We start from the raw sequence: 21,055 nt of genomic DNA on the forward strand, positions 1-21,055 counted from the left end.
GCAGTGTGTTCTTGCCAAGTGAGTTTACTATCCACCATGAACCCTAGAAGCTTCACAGTTCCTGCACTTTTTAGGTAGGCTACATACTGGTTTTTGCATTTTTTTCTTCCCTTATTTTCATTTTGTTTATAACAAACCATTCCTTTGTAGCATCAAACAAATCATTTACTCCTTCTTGTGCCTTGCTGGCATCAATGCCTTTCAAGGACAGAGTTGTGTCATCTGTGAATTGCAAGTACTGTGCATGAGAGCTTAAATCATTTACAAATAGTAATAACAGGAGGGGGCTCATTGCCAATCCCTGTGGCACACTGTATTCCAACTTCCATTTACTTGATAGTGCTCCTTGGACTGATACAAGTTGCCTTCCATTTTCCAAATGAGATTTGAGGGTTGCCAGAACAGTTCCTTCAACTCCATATTTACTGAGATTGTTTAGGAGTACATTATGAGGAATGTAGTCAAATGCCTTACTCAGGTCACAAAGTGTCAGTGCTACAGATTCTTTTTTTCTCAAAACTGTGCTTTGTTATAGTAACCAGATCTAGTTGTGCTGTTGTTGTACTGTTGCCTTTCCAGAAACCATGCTGTGCATCTGTGAAGAGTTCATTGGTTTCAAAGTAGTTTGATATTTGGTCTTTCATTGCAATCTTATTGGCTTCAGCAAAGACTGGAATGATTGAGACTGGTCTGAAGCTTGTTATCATGGCTATGTCTCCCTTTTATAAACTGGTACTGTCTGTGCAAGTTCCAGAAAGTCTGTAAATATACCAGCAGTAAAAAACTTATTAATTACCACAGTTATGGTTCAGCAATTTCATAGGTAATTTTCTTGAGGTCATTAGTAGACGTTCCATATATATCTTGAGTATCAGAAGGTTTATAAGACTTAACAATCTTTATTATACCTTTTTTTGTAATTCTCTCCAGCTCATCATCATGTACCTATTGCCATTTATTACAGTAGCTGCAGGGTCTATAGTGAGGTCTGGGATTGTACTTACGGTGTTTTCCACAATTTCAGTAATATAACTATTAAAGTCATCTGGACTAGACAAGCTTAAGGGAGAAGTGGTTTTCTTCCTGAGTTCATTGATCAGGTCCCAGGCTGCCTTGCAGGTTCAATGAACTGATCATTGCTTTTCTTTTTGGCTTCTTCTACATCTTTTCTTTAATGTCTTTTTTCTTGTAAATATCTGATGTAGAACACTTCCTTTGCACAGGAATCTGTTGCTGTTTTGTAGTGATCATGCAATAGTGGAATTTTTTCCGTTAATCAATACACCGTTTTTTTCTTTCACACTGTGGCTATGTTGTGAATGCTTGAAGAACATTTAGATAGTCAAATTTGGCTTTGATAATTAGAAAACTCTTTAAAATGCATCAGTCTCTGTCATTTCCTGCAATTCAGGCTGTCATCTTACTGCAGATACAGCTGTTTGAAAAGCGTTTAATGTTTCCATATTAATGATCTTTGTCAGGTAACAGCTGGTTGATTTTATCTGTTTTTGTATATAGTTCCATAATTAATGTGCTCAGAAATAAATGGGTCAACTACAATCATCTTATAGTCTTATGTATTTAGATTTGTACTCACAGTGTAAAGGCAGAGAACACCTCTGGTTGCTAGATGGTTTGCTACAAATAGCCCGTAATTGGCTACCAGGTAAATAAATTCCGTTTCCTTAATGCTTTCTTCACCAAAGTGTATGTTAAAATCACCACACAATGCAATTTTAGATTTCAAGCACATTAAGTAGCATAGGTAAGATTCCATTTGGTTGAGAAAATTTTCAAATTTTCATTTGGAGAAAGGTATATTGAGACAACAATTATAGCAAGATCTCTAATAACTTCAAAGCAGCCAACTTTAAATCTATGTCCACAGAGTAGCTTTTTAAATCAATTTCTTTTACACTGCATTTTCTGTTCCATATACAGATACACTGCCAAAGGAAGCAGCTGTTCTGTTACCAAGTTGAAGTATTCAGTACAGTTGTAGTACTCAGCTTCAGATGCTGATTTTTCACATAGATATAGCACATCTGGCTTCACTTCTTCGATAAAGAATGACAGCACATCAAGTTTAGCCCTAAGACACTGTACATTGGCACAGCTTATAATTATAGGAGTGAAATTCTGGGTTGTATGTAAGCCATTTTCATTTAGTCACTCTTGGTACATGTTTATCATAGAGGAGCCTATTTCACAGGGATGTTGGTCATTCTTTGGAATAAAAAACCACTTTAATATTTTTGGGACATATAGTACTATCCGTAATTTATCTCTTAGCTCAAAGTCAACACTAACTTTGAAACTGTTATCAAGCCCTTTAGTTTATAGCTTCTCATCTGTACAGCTGTTATGCTTAGGAAATGTCTTTTACAGGAACTAATGACTTCTTCTGGAGTTGTCCCACTTCTAACACTACTCAAATGAAACAAAACTCTTTTTCACCACACAGCATTCTTAGTTCTACTCTTGTACCAACTATTGCTTTAGTCATTCATTTAGTTTTGGCATTTCTAGATTCTTCTTAATTCTGTGATAGTGAGTGTGCATTCCATTTGGCACTTGTTAGTGCATTTTTGTATCAATGCTTACCATTTTCAGCAATATTTTCAACATTGACAAACTGTACATTTCTTCTCCTTTTCTTGTACACTTCTTGAAAGAGTGCCTCTGAATTTTTTGGCGAGTTTTGTCTGTGAGAGATTGTCAGGAATATTTAGATCAGAACACTGGTTTGTTTCTGCCTCATTAGATGATTTTCTATTTACATCTGGAGTGTATGTCACTGTACTAGTATATTTTTGTGTGCTTGAGGAGACCTGCTAAAATGTTTAGGCTCAGCCACTATTGTTACAGGAATAATTGTCAACTTTGGGGATATAGAATTGATTAAGTTAACATATTTTGTATATTTTAATTCATTAATGTCATACAAAATAGTATTCTGAAGTAACTCCTCAATGAGACAAAAAGTATTTTTTGCACAAAATAAAGTAATCAGTACCATGTGTGAAGTTCTCACACATACATTTTGCTGGCATCTCATTAAGCAGCTGGAAATATTGATAGCTAACAAACATCGTGACTCTGTATCTAAAGGGAGCTGTAAATAGGTATCCAACAAGCCAGTTTTTGAGAAACACTGACCATGTGATAACTTCGCAAAGAGTTCGCCTGGGCGCCGCATTGGGTATGTATCCACTATTGATTGTGCATTCACAGAAACTTTAATATTGCCACAGAGGCATAACCAGCCTGATGTTTTTTTTTACTGTAACTGAGGGAGTAGACCATTCACTTGATGCAATAAGCCCAACACTGCAGGGTTCTGTGAGGTGATCTAATTCATCTTTGGCTTGTTCCCTGAGTGACACTGGAACCAGACAGCCCTAGAGAAAATGAGGCCGAGCATAAGATTTCATGGTAATATGCACTTGAAGATCATTGGCACACCCCAATCCAGGAAAGAACAGAGAGGAAACCCCAGAACGTAATGCATCTAACTGTGTATCTGGCACTTGTTCAGACACTAAATTCACTTCATCTGAAATGGTTAAACCAAACAACTTGAAAGCATCTAATCCAAAAAGATTCTCTGTACATACATTATCTACAGCAAGAAATGTAAGTGACTGGACTACTGATTTGTAGGTCACTGGGGCAGAGAATTGGCAAATTGGCTGAGAATAGAAATACTTTATTTATTGCAATTTACTAACTTTTGTTGATACAGAAAGAAGCAGAAGAGAGCCCAAGTCCATAGAAGTTTGTGAGTTTATCGAGGTTTCTGCAGTTCCTGAATCTACTTGTATGAGCAGAACTTTACAAAAAACCATAACATCAATGAAAATTTTGTTTGGCAGAACAGAAATAGCTGATACAATATTTACGTACTTATCCACATCAGGATCGTTGTGCAGAATTTTTGCATTACAAACAGAAGTGATCTTTTTTGTTGCAGTTATGACAGGTAGCCTAGCGTTTTGGGCAGTCTGGGCACTCATGCTTAATGAAACAACAAGGGTAGGATGGGAGCGTGCAACACATACACTGCTGTTTACTGGCCTGTTTACTTTGTTGTGCGGCTGCTGTTGGGAGTGAGGCTTGCCAAGTTGATGCTATGATCATGTGTGGACCACCACAACTGTGCCTTCCACCTGTGAGGTATCTGACGCTTGGTGTGGAGGAGAGGGTTGGAGTGCTGATACCTCACACTATAACTCAGTTTGGTCACCCACAGCTCATGACACCTCGAACAACTGTGCAATAGCTAAAACCTTGGAGAGGGATGGATCAGACATAAAATGATGATGATGACTTAACCCATAGAGTTCAGCCACCCAGGCTCGATAGCATTGACGTGGTTGCTTCCTATGGCGGTAAAACTCAACACAGGATGCAATAATATGGATGAGCTTACAGTAGTATTTTGAAAGAACGTCACACATTTGGCAAAACATTAAATATGACTGATCCTGCAAAGATGTGTGTTGACATAGGACTTGATACTCTCTTGGCAAAATCAATGAAAGGAACATAATATAGCATCAGTAATCCCCAGAGCTTGTAAGTGTTGTTGCAGAATTTCTTGTGTGCATCCCATTCATCAACAGACTCATTGTATGTAGAAAAGGCAGGTGGATAAATCATAAGAGCTGGGGGGGGGGGGGGGGGGAGGGGGGGGACAGCAGACCACACAGACTAAGGAGCTTGTCAACTAGACAATACAGAAGCTAGTGATTGAGGTACCTGAGTTTCATTGTCCAGGGCCTGTGATTGATGGTGCAACACCATGGTGAATAATTCTCGCTGTTCGACCAACCGAGGTAGAACGTCCTCCATAATATCATCAGACATTGTGAGAATAAACAGAGCACCAACCAGAGTAGAAATTTGTGTGGAGAACAAGACCACACTCCTCACCTGTCAGGTTGTAACTAGGTATAAATACAACATGACCTGTAGACTGAACACAACTTTATTACACAGAAGTGTACCCAAAGATCTGTAATAGTACACATAGAGAACTGAGGACGAGTGTAGTTCAGCTAACCTTAAATAGATTGGGTCCCATTGCACACTCTGACGATGATCTCTCTCTCTCTCTCTCTCTCTCTCACACACACACACACACACACACACTCACACACACATGTGCACACACATCTGAGAAACCCTGCACACACACATATACGCACATATGCACACATGTCTGAGGCACCCTCTGCGAATTATATAGCACTGCTGCACTCACAGCCTTTTGAAAGTACACACACACGTCACTGCAGTATCAAATATAGTTAATCGGCAACTTGTTCACAGGCCTTGCAACTTATGCCATTGTCCGATGGATTTAAACATTACACTGTGAAATAAATAACCTTGCCTCTGTAAAGTGATATTTAGATCAGAATTTTGAATTATTTGTACGTTGTGTACAGTGCTCAAATTACTTTTTGACTTGCATCTGTTTTATTCCTTGTTTTCACAGTTAAGAATGATATGAGATTCAGAATTGTTTCTGTAGAAAAGAAAAAATACTCTATTTGGATATGGTAAATAATCTTTCAAGTGTCTAGATTAGTGTTTAATCACAATATGAAAGAGTAAAATCATTTTTAAAAAATAATTCATCACATTCATGTGCAGGCCAAGAAATTTAGTGTGCTGATCTGAGTTAATGCTGTTTCTATTATTATGATAAATTCATGCAGATATTTGCTTCATACAAATACGTATTTTGGCTTTGTGCTGCCGGAGATCATTAGATATACAGTTAGGGGATCAAACATTAAACTTCTGCAATTTCTGATTTTGGTTGATTGTATTCTTCCAGTCAAAAGCTACTGAACCAGTTGTAAACATTAGATAAATCTTATTTTTTTCTCTTTTTAGGAAGCAGCACATCACTAACCATGTCAATTTTTTTTAGAATGGTCAAGAAATATGCCTGGAGCAAGCTGCTTTTGCTCTATTAAAAAGAATTGTCAAGAAAAAAATGCCAAAGAGATGTTTGTGAAATCTAATGGCATATTGTGGTATTTGAAGCTGGGTGTTGCACCGAAGTTTTCATTGTTGCATTTTTATTTGAGAAGTTTAGAAGGGAACTATTTCTACCTTGACACCTCGCTCTTCCTTGTGCAATACCAATAAGTTCTGTTTCAACACAGGTCTTTTTTAGAGTATGCGCAGATTGCCACACATAGGAACTACTAAAATCAGACTTAAAATATAAGAAAGCAAAATACTGGACATGGAAACATTTGCCATCAGCCAACAGGAATGCTGAAATGTCACATAAGAGCAATACTCCTTATACAAAAAAAAAAAAAATGTGAAGGTGCAAAGTCACACAAATATTATAGACTTGCAAAAAAATAATATAAAGCATATGCCATTTTCATGTGGCTAGGTTCTCCTTACCTTGTTAGATGCACGAAGAAACATCTTAAGGATATTCTTGCTTAATTTCTGAATCTGAAAACTAAAACAGAGAGCAATCAAAAATAAATTAGAAAATCACATTACATAGCCTGTTCTAGAGTTGTGATATTCTAATTAAAGATGTTAACTGAAAAAGTTTCTTCATAGCAAATAGCTCATTAATGTGTAGAATGTAAATATTTTTCAATCAACTGCTTCTGTCTTTGAACTAACATGTGTGCAGCAATCAAAACAATTACAGAATCAGTCATTATAGCCTGCTGCAGCCTTGGGAAATGTATCTGTGTGTGACAACATGCACAACAATACTTGTATGTTGCTACAAGAAGCAGAAAAGATCATTTAACTCACCTGAAGTCATTAACCAGACAAATGAGAGATAAGGATCTGTTTACATAGAAACCTGGAGCTCAGAGATTCACTAGTGCTTCAGAATGAAGTTTGGAAGGTAGCATATGAGGTACTAGCAGAAGTAAGGCTTTGATGTTGCATCATGAGTCATTATTTGGTGGCTCTGTTGGTAGAGCACCTAACTGTAAAAGGCAAAGATCCCAAGTTCTAGTCTCAGTGTAGTGCACAGTTTCAATCTGCCAGGAACTTCCCCACTAGTGTTTGTTCCCACTTCAAAACATTAGCTCAGTATCATTGCTTCATAAAATAGAGATCACAAGTTTGAATGATTGTGGATTTTGCCATTGCTGTGCATGTCCAGTATAGTGAAAACATTAAATGATAGTTATGATTAATAGTGAAGTAAAAGGGAGTGTAACTTAGACTTACAAACTACTAATAAGGTGGTTGTATGGCTAAGAGACGTCAAAATGTAGTATAAATGTCACTTTACTGAGCACTGAACCAACTTTACTCACCCCACCCCAACACAGTAATGATTATTACCTTCTGTCGACAGTTCATAGTTGTCCATATTGCTATCTGTATTCTGCAGTACGGTAAAATAAACAACAAAATGTGTTGTTGAGTAAAGCAGAGGGAAACCCACTGATGATGGTGTAACATCACTGGGTGAAGAGAGAAAAAAGCAAGACATTGTTTATTGTTCATGGCAGTATCTTCTAAACATATTTATTGTTCAAGCAAACACAGGCACAGATATTCAGCTCTCTTATACAAAAGTCATCTCATGAGGAATATAAAACAATATCAGTTTTGAGTGCTATATTCAGGACACCTATTGGTTGGTTGGTTGGTTGGATGATTAAAGGGGCCAAGTACTAGGTCATTAGTCCCACACCTATTAGTGGACATTAATAGGGGTGTATCCATCCTCCACCTTTATGACAACTTGAACTCTACTGAGAACACTTTCAGTGACGTGTCTGAATGTCTGTGGAGGATTGGCAGTCTGTTCTTCCTCAAGAGTTGAAACCAGAGAAGATTGTGATGTTGGATGCTGGGCTCTGTAACAAAGTTGATGCTCTAATTCATCCCAAACAGGTTCCGTTAGGATCAGGTCAAGATTCTGGTCAGGCCAGCCTGTTTCAGGAATGTTACTTTCCAAAATCAATCCTCACAGACGTTGCTTTATGACAGGGTGCATTGTCATGTTGATACAAGCAGTCATCACCTACAAACTGTTCATCTACTGTACATAGTACATAATGCTGTAAAATTTGTTCATGTCCTTCCACATTTAGTGTTTTCTGAAGTACTATAAGGGTGCTACACCCTGGTCATGGAAAACAACCCCATCCCATAACACCGCTTCCTCCATACTCCACTGTTGGCACTACACATGATGGCAGGTTATGTTCTCCAACAATTTGCCAAACCCAAACCTGTCCATTAGATTGCTACAGCAAATATCACTCCAAATCACTCATTTCCAGCCATCCACCATCCAGTAGTGTTGCTCCTTACACTACTTTCTTTTTGTGGCTTATGAGGAGCTGCTCAACCATTGTACTCCATTGGTTTTAACTTCCTGCACATAGTTATTTTGTTACTTGGACTGCTCATGAGTGATTCCTCCCACTGATTTCAGGCAATTTTTTGCAACAACTCTCCACAATGCTCGATGGTCCCTGTTCATCAGCACATAAGGTATGCTTGCTCTTGGTGTAACTGTGGTTGTTCCTTCACACACACCAACAGTTGACTATGGCAGCTTTACAAAGGTTGAAATGTCCTGATGGATTTGTTATTGAGGTGACATCCAATGGCTAGTCCATGTTCGAAGTCACTGACTCACCTGACTGATCTATTCTGCTGTCACTGCTTCTCTACTGGTAACACAATACTTCCTATCTCCTTCTATACTAGTGGGCCCACCTCTCATGATGTCTAGTAGTCATTTCCACATTACATGGGGATGTTTGGGTACTTTTGACCAGTTAGTGTACAACACTAGATTAATGGTTTCAATGAATAATAATCATCTTCAGATTCAGTCATTATGGCAAAAATTTAACACAGTAGTACAGAGACAAGCATCTACACATGCCTATGAGCAGCTAACAGTGGTAAATTTTGACATCATAGAAGTATATGAAAATGTTTAATGCTATACTTCCGTATTAATTCTGCAGAAAAGTGAATGTATCTGAAAATAATAATGATTTATTGAAACTAGCAATCCAGTATTGTATAGAGTAATTAAGGCTGGTGTATAAAGTTTTATTATATGATTTCTTGTCTGAGTATCTAATTTCTTTTACTGGTGTGGATTGTTAAACAGAATATCAATGATTAATGTCATATGCATACACTGTCTAACTGTACAGTAATTGCAGGGTAGATACACTTCACTATATGTTGAACAATAATTAACTGAGAATAATTTCCCAGGAAGAAGAAAAAGATATTATGATATAATGTCCTGTTGACATCATACATATTAAACACAAGCTTAGATTTGACAAGGATATGGAAGAAAAATTGCTTTGCCCTTACAAAAAAAATCATCCTAGCATTCACCTTAGTTAATTTAGAGAAACTGAAGGATGGCCAGATGGGGATTTGAATTAATAATTTTACAGATAGATTAAAATATACCGTTGCTCAGTTGATCTACAAATAAAGTGTGATTCCAAAGATGCCAATAATACTGGTCAGAATATCCCTACATAAGTTTCCAAAATTTTGAGACAGTAATGAATACAACATTAGTCCCTCACTTGTACAATACTGGAATACTCAGCCAAACAGAGTTAGGTTTGTAAAAGGGTTGGCCATCTGAGAGAGCTATTTGTACATGCATGTACATCATTTACAAAAATTAAATGATTACATAAAACTAGTTGGAGTTTACTTCAGCTTATGAAAGACATTTGAATTGCATTCATGAGATGCTATTTGAAATGTAACAATTTTTGCCAAAAAAATGTTTAGGATCTGCCTGGTTTAGCTGTTATTTGAAAAAAAATATGCAGGAAAGCTATACTATGCTATTTAGTTGTTCTATGGAAGGATGCCATTGCACCTACATGGAGAAAATTATGAGTATTCCACAGGATTCAATAACTGGTTCTTTGCTATTTTTGCTTTATGTGAATGATATACTTTTTGATTGGAGGCAGGAAGGAAACAGCTTTTTTGCAAATGATATAAGTATTGTTCTAAATAATGATGTATCAACAGAATATTTAAGAACTAGTTTTTAGTGGAAGTGCTGAACTAATAAGACAGCTGTTTTACTATCAGGTCATTTTCTTAAAGAATGATAACTGCAATACCACAACTCATAAATACAGTGTTAGCAGAAGCCATCTGCTTTTGGGCTCCAAGCAAAATTAGTAAATAACTATAAGAAAATAATGGAAAGTGTCATAAGTGAATTACGTATTGACAAACTATGATGATTACAAATGCTACCACATTTCAAATTTTAGCAGAGTTATAATTTCATTATTGAGCTCCTAATTATCACTGATGAATTTTGTTACTGTAAAATTAAAGCAATAGATCCCTATTTGCAATCAATATTTAATGTAGAAAATGTTATTACTTATATAAGTAAGAATTTAAATGTTACATACATTATTCAGAAGGCAGCTTCACCTCCATTCAAGAGCACTGTATGTGATTTGACTGAAGTTAATTAAGTTGCCAGCTGTGCCATCATTCTGTGACCTCTGCCACATGATAAATGGATGAGATATGGACAGTCAAGTTCCACGCTTCTTTCAAGGGCAGTAAATTCTTTCTACTGTGGCACATGTTAGTGAGCAATAAGCCCATTAAAATTTATTCATAATACATTCTGAGCATTTGGAATTTTTATGCTTTGGAAATGAAAATATTGAAAATATTATTTTTTCTTTATCATTAATCTATAGTTTACTGACTTAAATGTTGAAATGTGTAAAATGGAGCTTGCACATTATAACTTCAATTAGCTTTATGTGTAAGTATTACAGGAAAGCCATCAGCTTCTGTGACATGTTAATGCGTGCTTCTCCCATATTGATTGAAATTGTATCTGTGTGCTTTTCTGAAGATGTATTAATACAATACAATTAATTAACACTTGGTGCATATGTAATGGTAATTAATAATGTATTCCAATTATTTGGCATCTATTTCATGTTGTTAGTAAAAAGAGTGTTAACAGAACATTATATTTAGACTTATCTTCTATGTACAACATAGATATAAATTGTTTAAATTTTTTGTTTACCATATAGTAGGTGCTCTGCTCAGGATAATGAGGTCTCTCTTAAGCATAATGTTTTCTATTAAATACTTAGTTTGTTCAAGAGACATTGTCTGGAGTGTAGTTAACTGATGATTAGTTTGAATTACCAAATGATAATTTCATGAGAACAGTTTTGATGCTGATATGCACTAAATGCTTTTCTTTCTAACAGTTTTTCACCAAACCATCAGTTCTTTAACAAATTCTGCCAGCTGGCTGGAATATAACACTATTTAAAATCAAAAGAATTACATGAAATAAAGAGTACCACTAATATCCTTTTCTCTTAAATCTATATTTTGGTGTTCCAACACAGTTGCAGTTGTATCAGAGTACATTGTTACATTTAACTAATGTTGTGCACATAATTTGATGGAATGCCCTCAGTGAACCATTTGAGAATTAACTTGAAACCTGTTTGTTTCAATGCCATACTAGTTAATACTGTGATTTAATTTACCATCTAAATTAAGAACATTACAATGAAGTAACTGTTATGATAGTGTATATAGGGCTAAGTACACACTATTTATCTTTATACATGCTACATGCTACTTGGGGTTCCCAGGGACTCTTTTAGGATAACAAACACTAAGTGTAAGAATATTTAACAATGATTGCAAAAATAACTCACACTAGAGATATTTCCCCAAAAAAATGTGTTGGACTGTTTTTTCTAACTTAGGTGGCAACACAATATTAGATATCTCAGTCTGTCCTCAGAAGAGTTGAAAACACAGACAAGTTTAGATTACATGAGTCATCAGCTTTGAAATAAGCCTTGAAGGTTCAGAAAGTGATAGTTATTACACACTTTGTTCATGAAGAGGAGTTATATGATGTAAGTGGTGATGAGACTTTAAGTAATGTATTTTCAAATGACTCAAAACCATTAACATATTTGATTCTCTCTTTCATACACTATGAAATGACCTCAATATATAAAATATGATGCAATACTTCCTATTTTTATAAGAAAGGCTGTCACACAATAATAACATGAACAAATTTCACGTTTTTGCTTTTCAAGTGTGACAGCATACAGATTATTTGTGCAATAAACATCAAACTTTCAGTTATGGTCATGAATACATAAAGTATCAATGAATAAAATTCAAAAGTGTTGCATACTTTAGACATATACATGCTGAAAGAGGCCTACATTGGCTAAGCAGCAGTGTTAGAAATTTGCTCCATAAGCAAAGTGAGATTCATCACATATTTAAGAAAGAAGTATTCAGTGAATTTGAAAGTCACATATTGCTGACCAATTTGATAAACTTACCTAAGTTTGATTGTATATGAATTCACTAAATGTGTCAGAATCATTTATTCAACAACTCACCTTGACTTGTTCCACGTCATTATGATTTATCTTGCAAATGATCAGTGGAACATGAAACTAACTAACACATTGATCACACTAGCAACAAAATGCAAGATGGTGTACAGAAGGTCAAAACACATTTGGTCTTCAGAAATTGTTTCACTGCAAAAGATTATAATATTATCATAATGCATTCATCCATCCAGTCATTACATGAATTTCAAAATGACAGATATTAAGTGGTAATGAAATAGAAAATCAACTAAAATCCCTCAACAGAGGAAAGGCAGCTATACTAGATGAGATTTCTTATAATTCTATATATATTATATGTAAGAACTTGCTTCCCTTCTAGCAGCAGATACTGTGATTCCTAGAGCAATGAAGGGATCCAAGCAATTGGGTCATTCACATCATCAAGAAGACAAATGTACATAATTGTAGTCTTAGATCACTGATGTCAATCTGTTGTAGAATTATGGAATACATTCTATGCTAATATATTATGACCTTTCTGGAGAATAAAAATCTTCTATACATGAATCAGCATGGATTTTGCAAGAGAGATCTTGTCACATTTGGCTTCCTGTTAATCAATGAGATGCAGAGGATCATAGGCAAGAGCACCCATCTTGGTGTCATATTCTTTTCTTTGACTTCTGGAAGGCATTCAGTATAGTTCCAGACTGCCAGTGAATAAAATATGAGACTAGTGGACCTCAGACAGGCTTTTCGATTTGAATTAGAACTTCTTACCAGAAACTTGTAGAATTCAAAATGTAATTCTTAGTGGGACAAAAGTGTCAGATGTAAAAGTAACTTCAGAAGTACCTCAACAGAATATTAAAGAGACATTATTGTTTGCAATATATGTGAATGGTCTAGTGTTGCTGGATGCTCCTCTATTCTGAATGCTGGTGGTGATGTTATATATAGGAAATTTGCAGTGTTAAAGAAATATAATCGAATGAGGCTTACAAAACACTTGACTGATTCATGAGTGTTGCTCATCAGTCTTGAACCCTTACTCTGTAGGATTATAGTAAAGACAGACAATACACAAAGAAGCATGGTGTGTATTGGTTGTTTTAGTAATGGTAAGAGCAGTATGGAGTCTCTGGTCATCCTCCACTGGCAGATGAAACAAGAGAGGCATTGTTTATAACTGAAAGGCTTTCTGTTAAAATTCTGAAGGAACATGCTCCAAGAAGATGGGCCCCACATACATCTCACGAAGTGACTATGCCATGAATATCAGAGGAAGGAGAGCTCATACTGAGGCTTACTAACAGTAGTCTTCCCATGTATCATATCTGAATGGAACAGGAAAGAAGGGAAATTGTAGTGGAACCTCCACCACAAACCATAAGATGTCCTGCAGAGTGTAGATGTAGTTAAAGTTGTAATATCTGTCACTGTAGTTTGATGATCATCTATATGACTAAACTAACCTGTGAAGAATAACACAACTCTTAACTGAATCTTTTGTTTCCTCTGTTGATCCAGTTTGGTAAAGCCTACAAGATTGATGACTAATACTCAAGCATCAGTTTAACAGCATTTTGTAAGTGATTTCCATAATGAATTAATTGGATTTCATGAATAATCATTTGGTTAACATCAGACTGACATCTGCCTTTGCCACAACTAGTTTTATACATTTATGAAAGCCTGATATATTATCAAGTGTAGAAAATCCATTGTAACTGAATTATTATTATGTATTTTAATGCATTTCATTGTCACAAGTGTGGCAATTGCAGTTTTATGTGGCTGTTTCACTTCAAATTGTGCTTAATGGATACCCTTAGATAATTAATGACTGAGTCCAGTGACATATGGCCAAGCAAATAATCAAATAATAATGTTTTCTCTATCTATTTATGTGCAATATGAACAATTTATTAGTGCTGAGTTCAAACTAGTAGTACTTGTGTCAAGGGTTGATCCTCTTCAGGCTTGCACTAAAATTTTCCAGCAATGAATTATGTGAAGGAAGGAACCTCAGAGGATAATTTATTTATTTATTTATGTAATCTGTCTGATCACATGAAGTACATTGTATGAGTTTCTATTGCACCTGACTTAACTCTAGTGTTTACAAAGAAAAATAATAATTTATATATAAATATATATATTTAAGTTCATATATTTATGTATTGAATGTTAGTGGTGATACCGTATATACTTTCTAAGCGGTCTTTCAAATGCATTTATATTTAATATATATTTTAAATCATCTGTCGACTTGTGGAAGGATTTATCTGAAAATTTAAAATGATCGACACACAGAAATTCAATTTTAATTTTTTATTCCTTTTCAGGAACAAAATCCAAGATTCTCAAACAAAGTTTACAAGTCTTGTACAATATTTTAGCTGTTGATAAATAACAAACAGAGTCATTTTGGTAGGTCTGAGAAAAACAGAGGACTACTGAACACATGATGAATCTGAAGGGTCACACTCTGTGTTTATCGTATCTGGCACATTATCATCAGAATCAAGATTGATCACTCTTTCAGTTCTATTGTGCTTATCAACTATAGTAGTAATAGTAATATTCTGATTCAGTTCAATCTCGGACGTTTCTTAGTGTGTGTCGTGCTCTACTGTTGACACATCGTATTCTGGAACATATGAATCACCAGAGAACTTCAGAGCCAGAGTCTTCAGAAAACATATCCTCTGTCAAATACATAATTGGTCTGCTTTTGGTAAACACATCTGCCAAGTATTTTTCCAGCTATTGCACTTTGTGATGCAAACTTGTATTAGTTGGGGTTATGTGTAAGTTTTGTTTTAATCCTGCAGTATAATCATGCATGTCACCACTTTTTTCTCATACTACTGTCATTGCCAGTTCTGGATTCTGCAGATCTATAAACTGCTGGGGAATTTCTGATGAGACCATATTTATGATGTGTATCAAAATATGCATTGTAAGCACTTATTAGTTAGCACTCACTTACTCATCCTTTTATGATCCTTGAAAGAAAATAATATGTAACCAGTTTGGAATTGATTTACTCAATACTTTTTTTTTCAATTTTACGTCCAAATACCAAGAAACTTTGATTCTCACTTATTTGCAATGTGTTTATTGTTGGTGGTGATATCAGTGTAATGCTAAAAGTTATTTTGACAACTGTGGAAATTTGTTGCTACTATTTTCCTATTGTTTACTATGAGCTAATTTATTGTTGATTATTTACTGAATTGATTTGTGACACAGTTTATTACATAATCAGAATTTTCATTTTTTCTGATTTTATTAATTATGTTGTCTCATCAGCAAACATAACTATTTTATGTGTTATTTTATGTGAATCAGTATGCATGTTTAGATCTTTGATTTAAATCCAGAAAAAAGAGGCCTTATTTCTGACCCTTGAGGTACACTATAAGTGACTGAGTGTTCTTCTGATAAATATTCTTAGACTGTTTTTGATTTTACTTTTACATGTTTTATGCTTACTTGTCTGGCAGAATTCTGTGCTTTACTATGTCAAAAGCTTTAGTCAAGTTTAAAAATATACCTGTTGTTTTCCCTCAGTGTCTTTCAAAACATGGTTATCCACTTGTAGATAGCCATATCAGTTGATTTCATGCTTTGGAAAATGTGTTGTGGATTAGTTAATCTTCTATTTTGTTCATGAACTTATTGTACATTATTTTTCCAATACTTAAAAAAACAGGAGGTTACTATAAGTTTTTAATGGGATGATAGTTCATCACTTTATCATTATCACCAACTTTGGAAATAGGAATCCCTTTTGATATATCTTTCACTTCTGAAAAGATACCCAATTGTAATAAGCAGTTACATTACTCATATTTTAGATGGACAGCTGTAAGATCCTGTGAGGAATGCCATAAATTGCTGATGGGTACATGGTTTTTAGATCTTTGACAGCCTTCACTGTTTTTTTTTTCCAACAAACATTGGTGACAATCATTGATCATGTTCAGGTATTGATCATATTTTCCATTGGCTGCTTTTTCCATATTGTGAGGTCTTCTTGTTTATTTAATGGCTTTTGCAAAAAGTTTTGTACATGTTTTATAGTGAGTACACATATGTGGTGTGACATTATTCTCCTTGCAGATTTGGTGTAGTGCTGTCCTTTCTTGGCAAGAAGCTGTAATTCCCTTTGTTATTCCCTCTCATACCCTTTCTGATATTTATAATTTTCAGATGGACTGTGGTATCAAAATGCTCCAACAACTTTTGTAAATATATTTCAAATTCTGTATTCACACTCTCAGTTTCATAGACAGCAGACCACTCTTCACTGTGCAACAATAACTTGTAGTGATTTATGTTTTCCTGCCTGTGTTGGATCTTTAGTATGCTGTTTTTTGCCTTACAGACAACTTAAATTTATCTTTATTAGCCAGTATTTGCAAGATTTTTTGTGACAGTAAGATTACATGATTTGATGAGTTTGATCAGAGTGGCTCTCTTTTTACATATAGTGAGAATGTCAATGTTAAAACTAGAATGGCAGTTTTTCTGACATTCCTAAAATGGCAGAAAGGGGTCATTTTGCCCCCACATAAAATATTTTCATATTTGACTCAATCGAGCAGTTTATTTTAGTGTATGTTGATTTCTGCCTTTTTGGGAGTTATAATGATAATTATTTCACATGATAGTTAATATATTACTTATGTATTCCAACAAAAATGTTACTGATTTGTTATTGTTTATGCTAACAAGTTTCCCAAAATGTAGACTCTCATACATTGACAATTTTAATAATCTTCTGGGCACATTTAGTATTTATGGTCTCTTTTATACTCACATGTGTTCTACACATGGCTTTCCCTTCACACAGATGACATGTGTTTTTCATGCAACTTTTTTGACATACAGCTCTGTGGCACTTTACACAGTTGTCACTTGATTTGTTGTCTTCACAGTCTACAATTTGAGACAATATTTGTTGGATTTGATGAGCATAAACTGAGTGAACCAGCATCTTATTTTTCTTGGTAATATTTGGTTGTCTGCGGTTATATTTTCTTGCAGGTGGCTAGAATGAATACAGTTGTTCATGAATTTTCCCCAAATTTCATATACAAGAGTAAATTTGTTTCCTTTTAGCTATGCAGCTCAGACTCATTTTTCATCAAAATGGAGAAGTCAGAGAATATCCTCAAATCTTTTCCTTGGCATAACATATTTGGTGAAAATAGGCCTCCTAGAATGTGGCCAATGATCATCTGCAGACATATGTTTTGTATGAAAGACATCCTGAGCATATATGATGACTATCAATTTTTCCACTTTCTCAAGTGAAATGGTCCAATTATTGTTTTTTAGTATTTTGAGCATTTGATTTTGTGTATTTCTTCATGAGACAGCACTGCTTTTTCAAAAATAAGACAGAAAGCTCTGATGACAGAGTTGTCTACTCATCGGCAAACATAAGTAGTTGAACCTCCTCTCTCTTTTAGAATGGTCCCGGCCAGCCTTCTTCTGCAAGATGATAAACAGGAAATGCCCCATTTGTTTCCATCCCTAATGACCATCTTTGGAGACACATTCAATTGGGGCTGCTGTGATGGATGAAGTGAGCACTGACATAGATCAGCAGCTGAAACCTCCTCCAATAACCTCTCCTTGTTCACAATGTCTTCATCTTCACTTATCGCTGGTACAAAATCACCATCATCATTAGCAAAGTCAATTTCCCATTCAGTGTCAGAATTCTCTAAGGGACATAATATTTCTTAGTCATAAAGTCCATGCTGACAAGAAATGTTTGAAAATATTTTGCATGGACAAAGACTATTACCTGAGTGGCACAATATAAACTTTGGCGAATTGGAATATGCACATGCCAACATGCAACAATGAGCAGCAGCAACTCTGCATGCTTGCCAGCTGTTGCCACTTCATTGTTGGATTATTGACATATATTCAGAAGAGAAATTACAGTAGTGTCAAGTTAAGCCCTTCCATCATTTTAATATCAAATAAAATATAAATATTTTGCAAACCCTAATACACTAATGTAAAGAGCAGAAAAAATTATGAAAAGTCATAAGATTTCATGAACAATGTAAAAAAATTGGCTATGAGATTCAAGGGAAAAGTACACCAGGGTTCATTTTCCACTGTTCTATTATTAAGGCACCACAAACTTTAGCCTCACATGCTGTTGTACTTATTTTTTTAAGGAACAATTCCATTTTCTCCAGAATTACCCCAAATTTTTGTTATGGAGAATGGTACACAGTGGCTGTTATCAAATTAAATTTTGTCATTTTTGTTGTTGCTATCTCAAAACCTTTTTCACTGCTTTGTAGGGTAATATTAGCTATAACTGTAATTCCTATATCACCAATGGTGAATATGTCTACTCCCCCATAATCAAAAGGTCTACAAAATAGTGGTCAGCCAAAGAGAAATTCTTATGGGAGACCGATTTTATTAATATCTCATCAACCCAGTGTTCAGAAAGACACATTACCAAGAATCTTCTAATTCATATGTTATTAGTATATTTAAACCTTCTGTTTTATTGTATAGGAACTGATCATTTTGGTGAAAGATTTTCATCAAACAATCTGGAATTGTTTCGTATTTACAACAAGTATCTACAGTACCAATCACTTTCCATTTAAATTCTTCTCTTCTGAAACTGTTGTTTTTCTTGAACTAATGGGTTTTTCTTTTCACCACAATATTCCACTATCACCAGGATAATGTTATTTGGAGATGTAGCAGGTTTACAACTGGACTGACGGCCATCTTGACACCTCCTTGTTATTTCCTGCTAATGAGAAAAACCAGTCTATCACGTAACTGTTTCTTCCCTTCTCTGTTTCTGTGGAAGGCATGCAAAGTGAATCCATATCTATTTAGTTTTTCCATTTTCAAATTTAGAGTGATGGTTCTATTGTCTGCATTTCTTAATTCATATAAAAATTTATTGCCCGAATTTGTACATAAATTTGATTACGATAGATCACTACAATGCCAGGTGAATTTGGTACACTGTGTTCCAATTACCATTCTGAAAGAACCCTGACAACACAGCTGACTTCCAAAGTGCCTCACACATTATGTCAATGTGATGCAAGATGCTCAAAATGAATCAAACAAAATCTAACAGCCTGATGAGCAATGACCACTCTGGAGGAGTGGAAAAGCCACACTTCTGGTTTGTCAGGATGGCATTCAGCTCTCCCACTTGGATGTTATGGTTTCAATGAGTTGGTAAGGGACAACAGGAATTTGTCAGAGGTGAAGGTAGCTGAGGCAAAACAGATGACATTCAAGAAAGCTCTTTATTGTTCATCAGGTAGATCAGGTATGTGTTCCCACCTTCATCTGGTGGATCAGCCTGATGATGACACACAATATGTTTGTTTGGGTGCCTAGCTGAGGCTAGTGCATTCCTGCACAGCATAATAACTGTGCTTGACACAGGCAGTGGTGCGTAGGCAAGGACTGTTGTATGGAGGCGTGGACTGTGGTGTGGAGGTGAGAATTTCAAGAATTTTATTCACCATAGATCATTTTACAATGATATTGGCTTCGTCATACAAGATGTACTGGTACATACAGAATAACAAAATAAACTTCTGTCAATACATTATAAATACATTTGAAGCATGGCAGTGTACCAAATTACAAAGGATAGCTTTTAAAAGCTAACGCAACAAGCTATCTTATAATCTAATATAATAAGGTATTTTATTGTTTATAGTATAAACTTTGTAATTACACACTATTAACCACAGCACAAAATAATATGTTTAACTACAGACAACTTTTAAATGCTTATATACTCCTCAGGCATCTCAAAGAATTCTTTGATGTCATAGAATGGATGATCTGACAGCCAGCTGTACCACTTAATTTTAAAAGAATTTGTATCCATAGACTGAACATGAATTGGCAGTTTATTGAACATTTTGAGTGGGTTAACTTTGTGGGAATTTCCTGTTCTCGCTAATCTGTGGCGCGGTATGTCTAAATTACCGTTCGCCCTGGTGTTGTGTTCGTGTATTTCCTTTCTGGCAATAAATTCTGAAATATTATTTTTAATATAGAGTACAGACACATAGATGTATAAATTTATAATTGTAAGTATTCTGAGTCTGGAGAAAAGAGGACGACAGTGCTCCCTATGACCTCTTTTACATATTATACGTATGACTTTTTTTTTGTAATTTCAATACGTTTTTGATGTGAGGGGAGTGCCCCCATATAATAAGACCATATGAAATATGTGACTGGAATAGCCCAAAGTATGTCACCCTGAGGTACTCCAAGCTCACTACCTCCCTTAGTTTCAAGAGAAGATATGCCACCCGAGATATTTTTTCACATACATGATTGACATGTTCCTCCCAATATAGTTTTGAGTCAATGTGAATACCTAAGAGTTTTACTGACTTATTGCCTACTTCATTTGATGTTCCCATTAAAAGTTGTTGTGTTTTGTCAGGGTTGCATAGGAGCTTATTGGCTGCAAACCAGACCAGGGCCTTATCTAGTGTTTCTTTTGTTAGGTTATTCAGATCTGAAATGTTCTGATGTGTGGTAAGTAGTGTTGTATCGTCAGCATAACACACAACAGGGTGAGCTATATTTTTAGG

General features: G+C 35.3%; 1 protein-coding gene across 2 annotated transcripts in view; it reads right to left on the bottom strand.

Moving 5' to 3' along the window:
• The window catches only part of LOC126248308 (sarcosine dehydrogenase, mitochondrial), a 245,949-nt gene extending 235,387 nt beyond the window's left edge, over nt 1–10,562 (bottom strand). For both annotated transcript variants that reach the window (XM_049949180.1, XM_049949179.1), the window contains exons 1-2: nt 10,452–10,562; nt 6,436–6,496 (exon numbers count right to left, since the gene is read on the bottom strand). In XM_049949180.1, coding sequence (XP_049805137.1) covers nt 6,436–6,459 — 24 coding nt within the window. In that variant the 5' untranslated portion in view covers nt 6,460–6,496; nt 10,452–10,562. The remainder of the gene's footprint in view (nt 1–6,435; nt 6,497–10,451) is intronic.
• Nucleotides 10,563–21,055: the final 10,493 nt, after the last annotated feature.

The sequence above is a fragment of the Schistocerca nitens genome, chromosome 3 (genome assembly GCF_023898315.1).
Source record: "Schistocerca nitens isolate TAMUIC-IGC-003100 chromosome 3, iqSchNite1.1, whole genome shotgun sequence".
Taxonomy (NCBI): Eukaryota; Metazoa; Arthropoda; class Insecta; order Orthoptera; family Acrididae; genus Schistocerca; species Schistocerca nitens.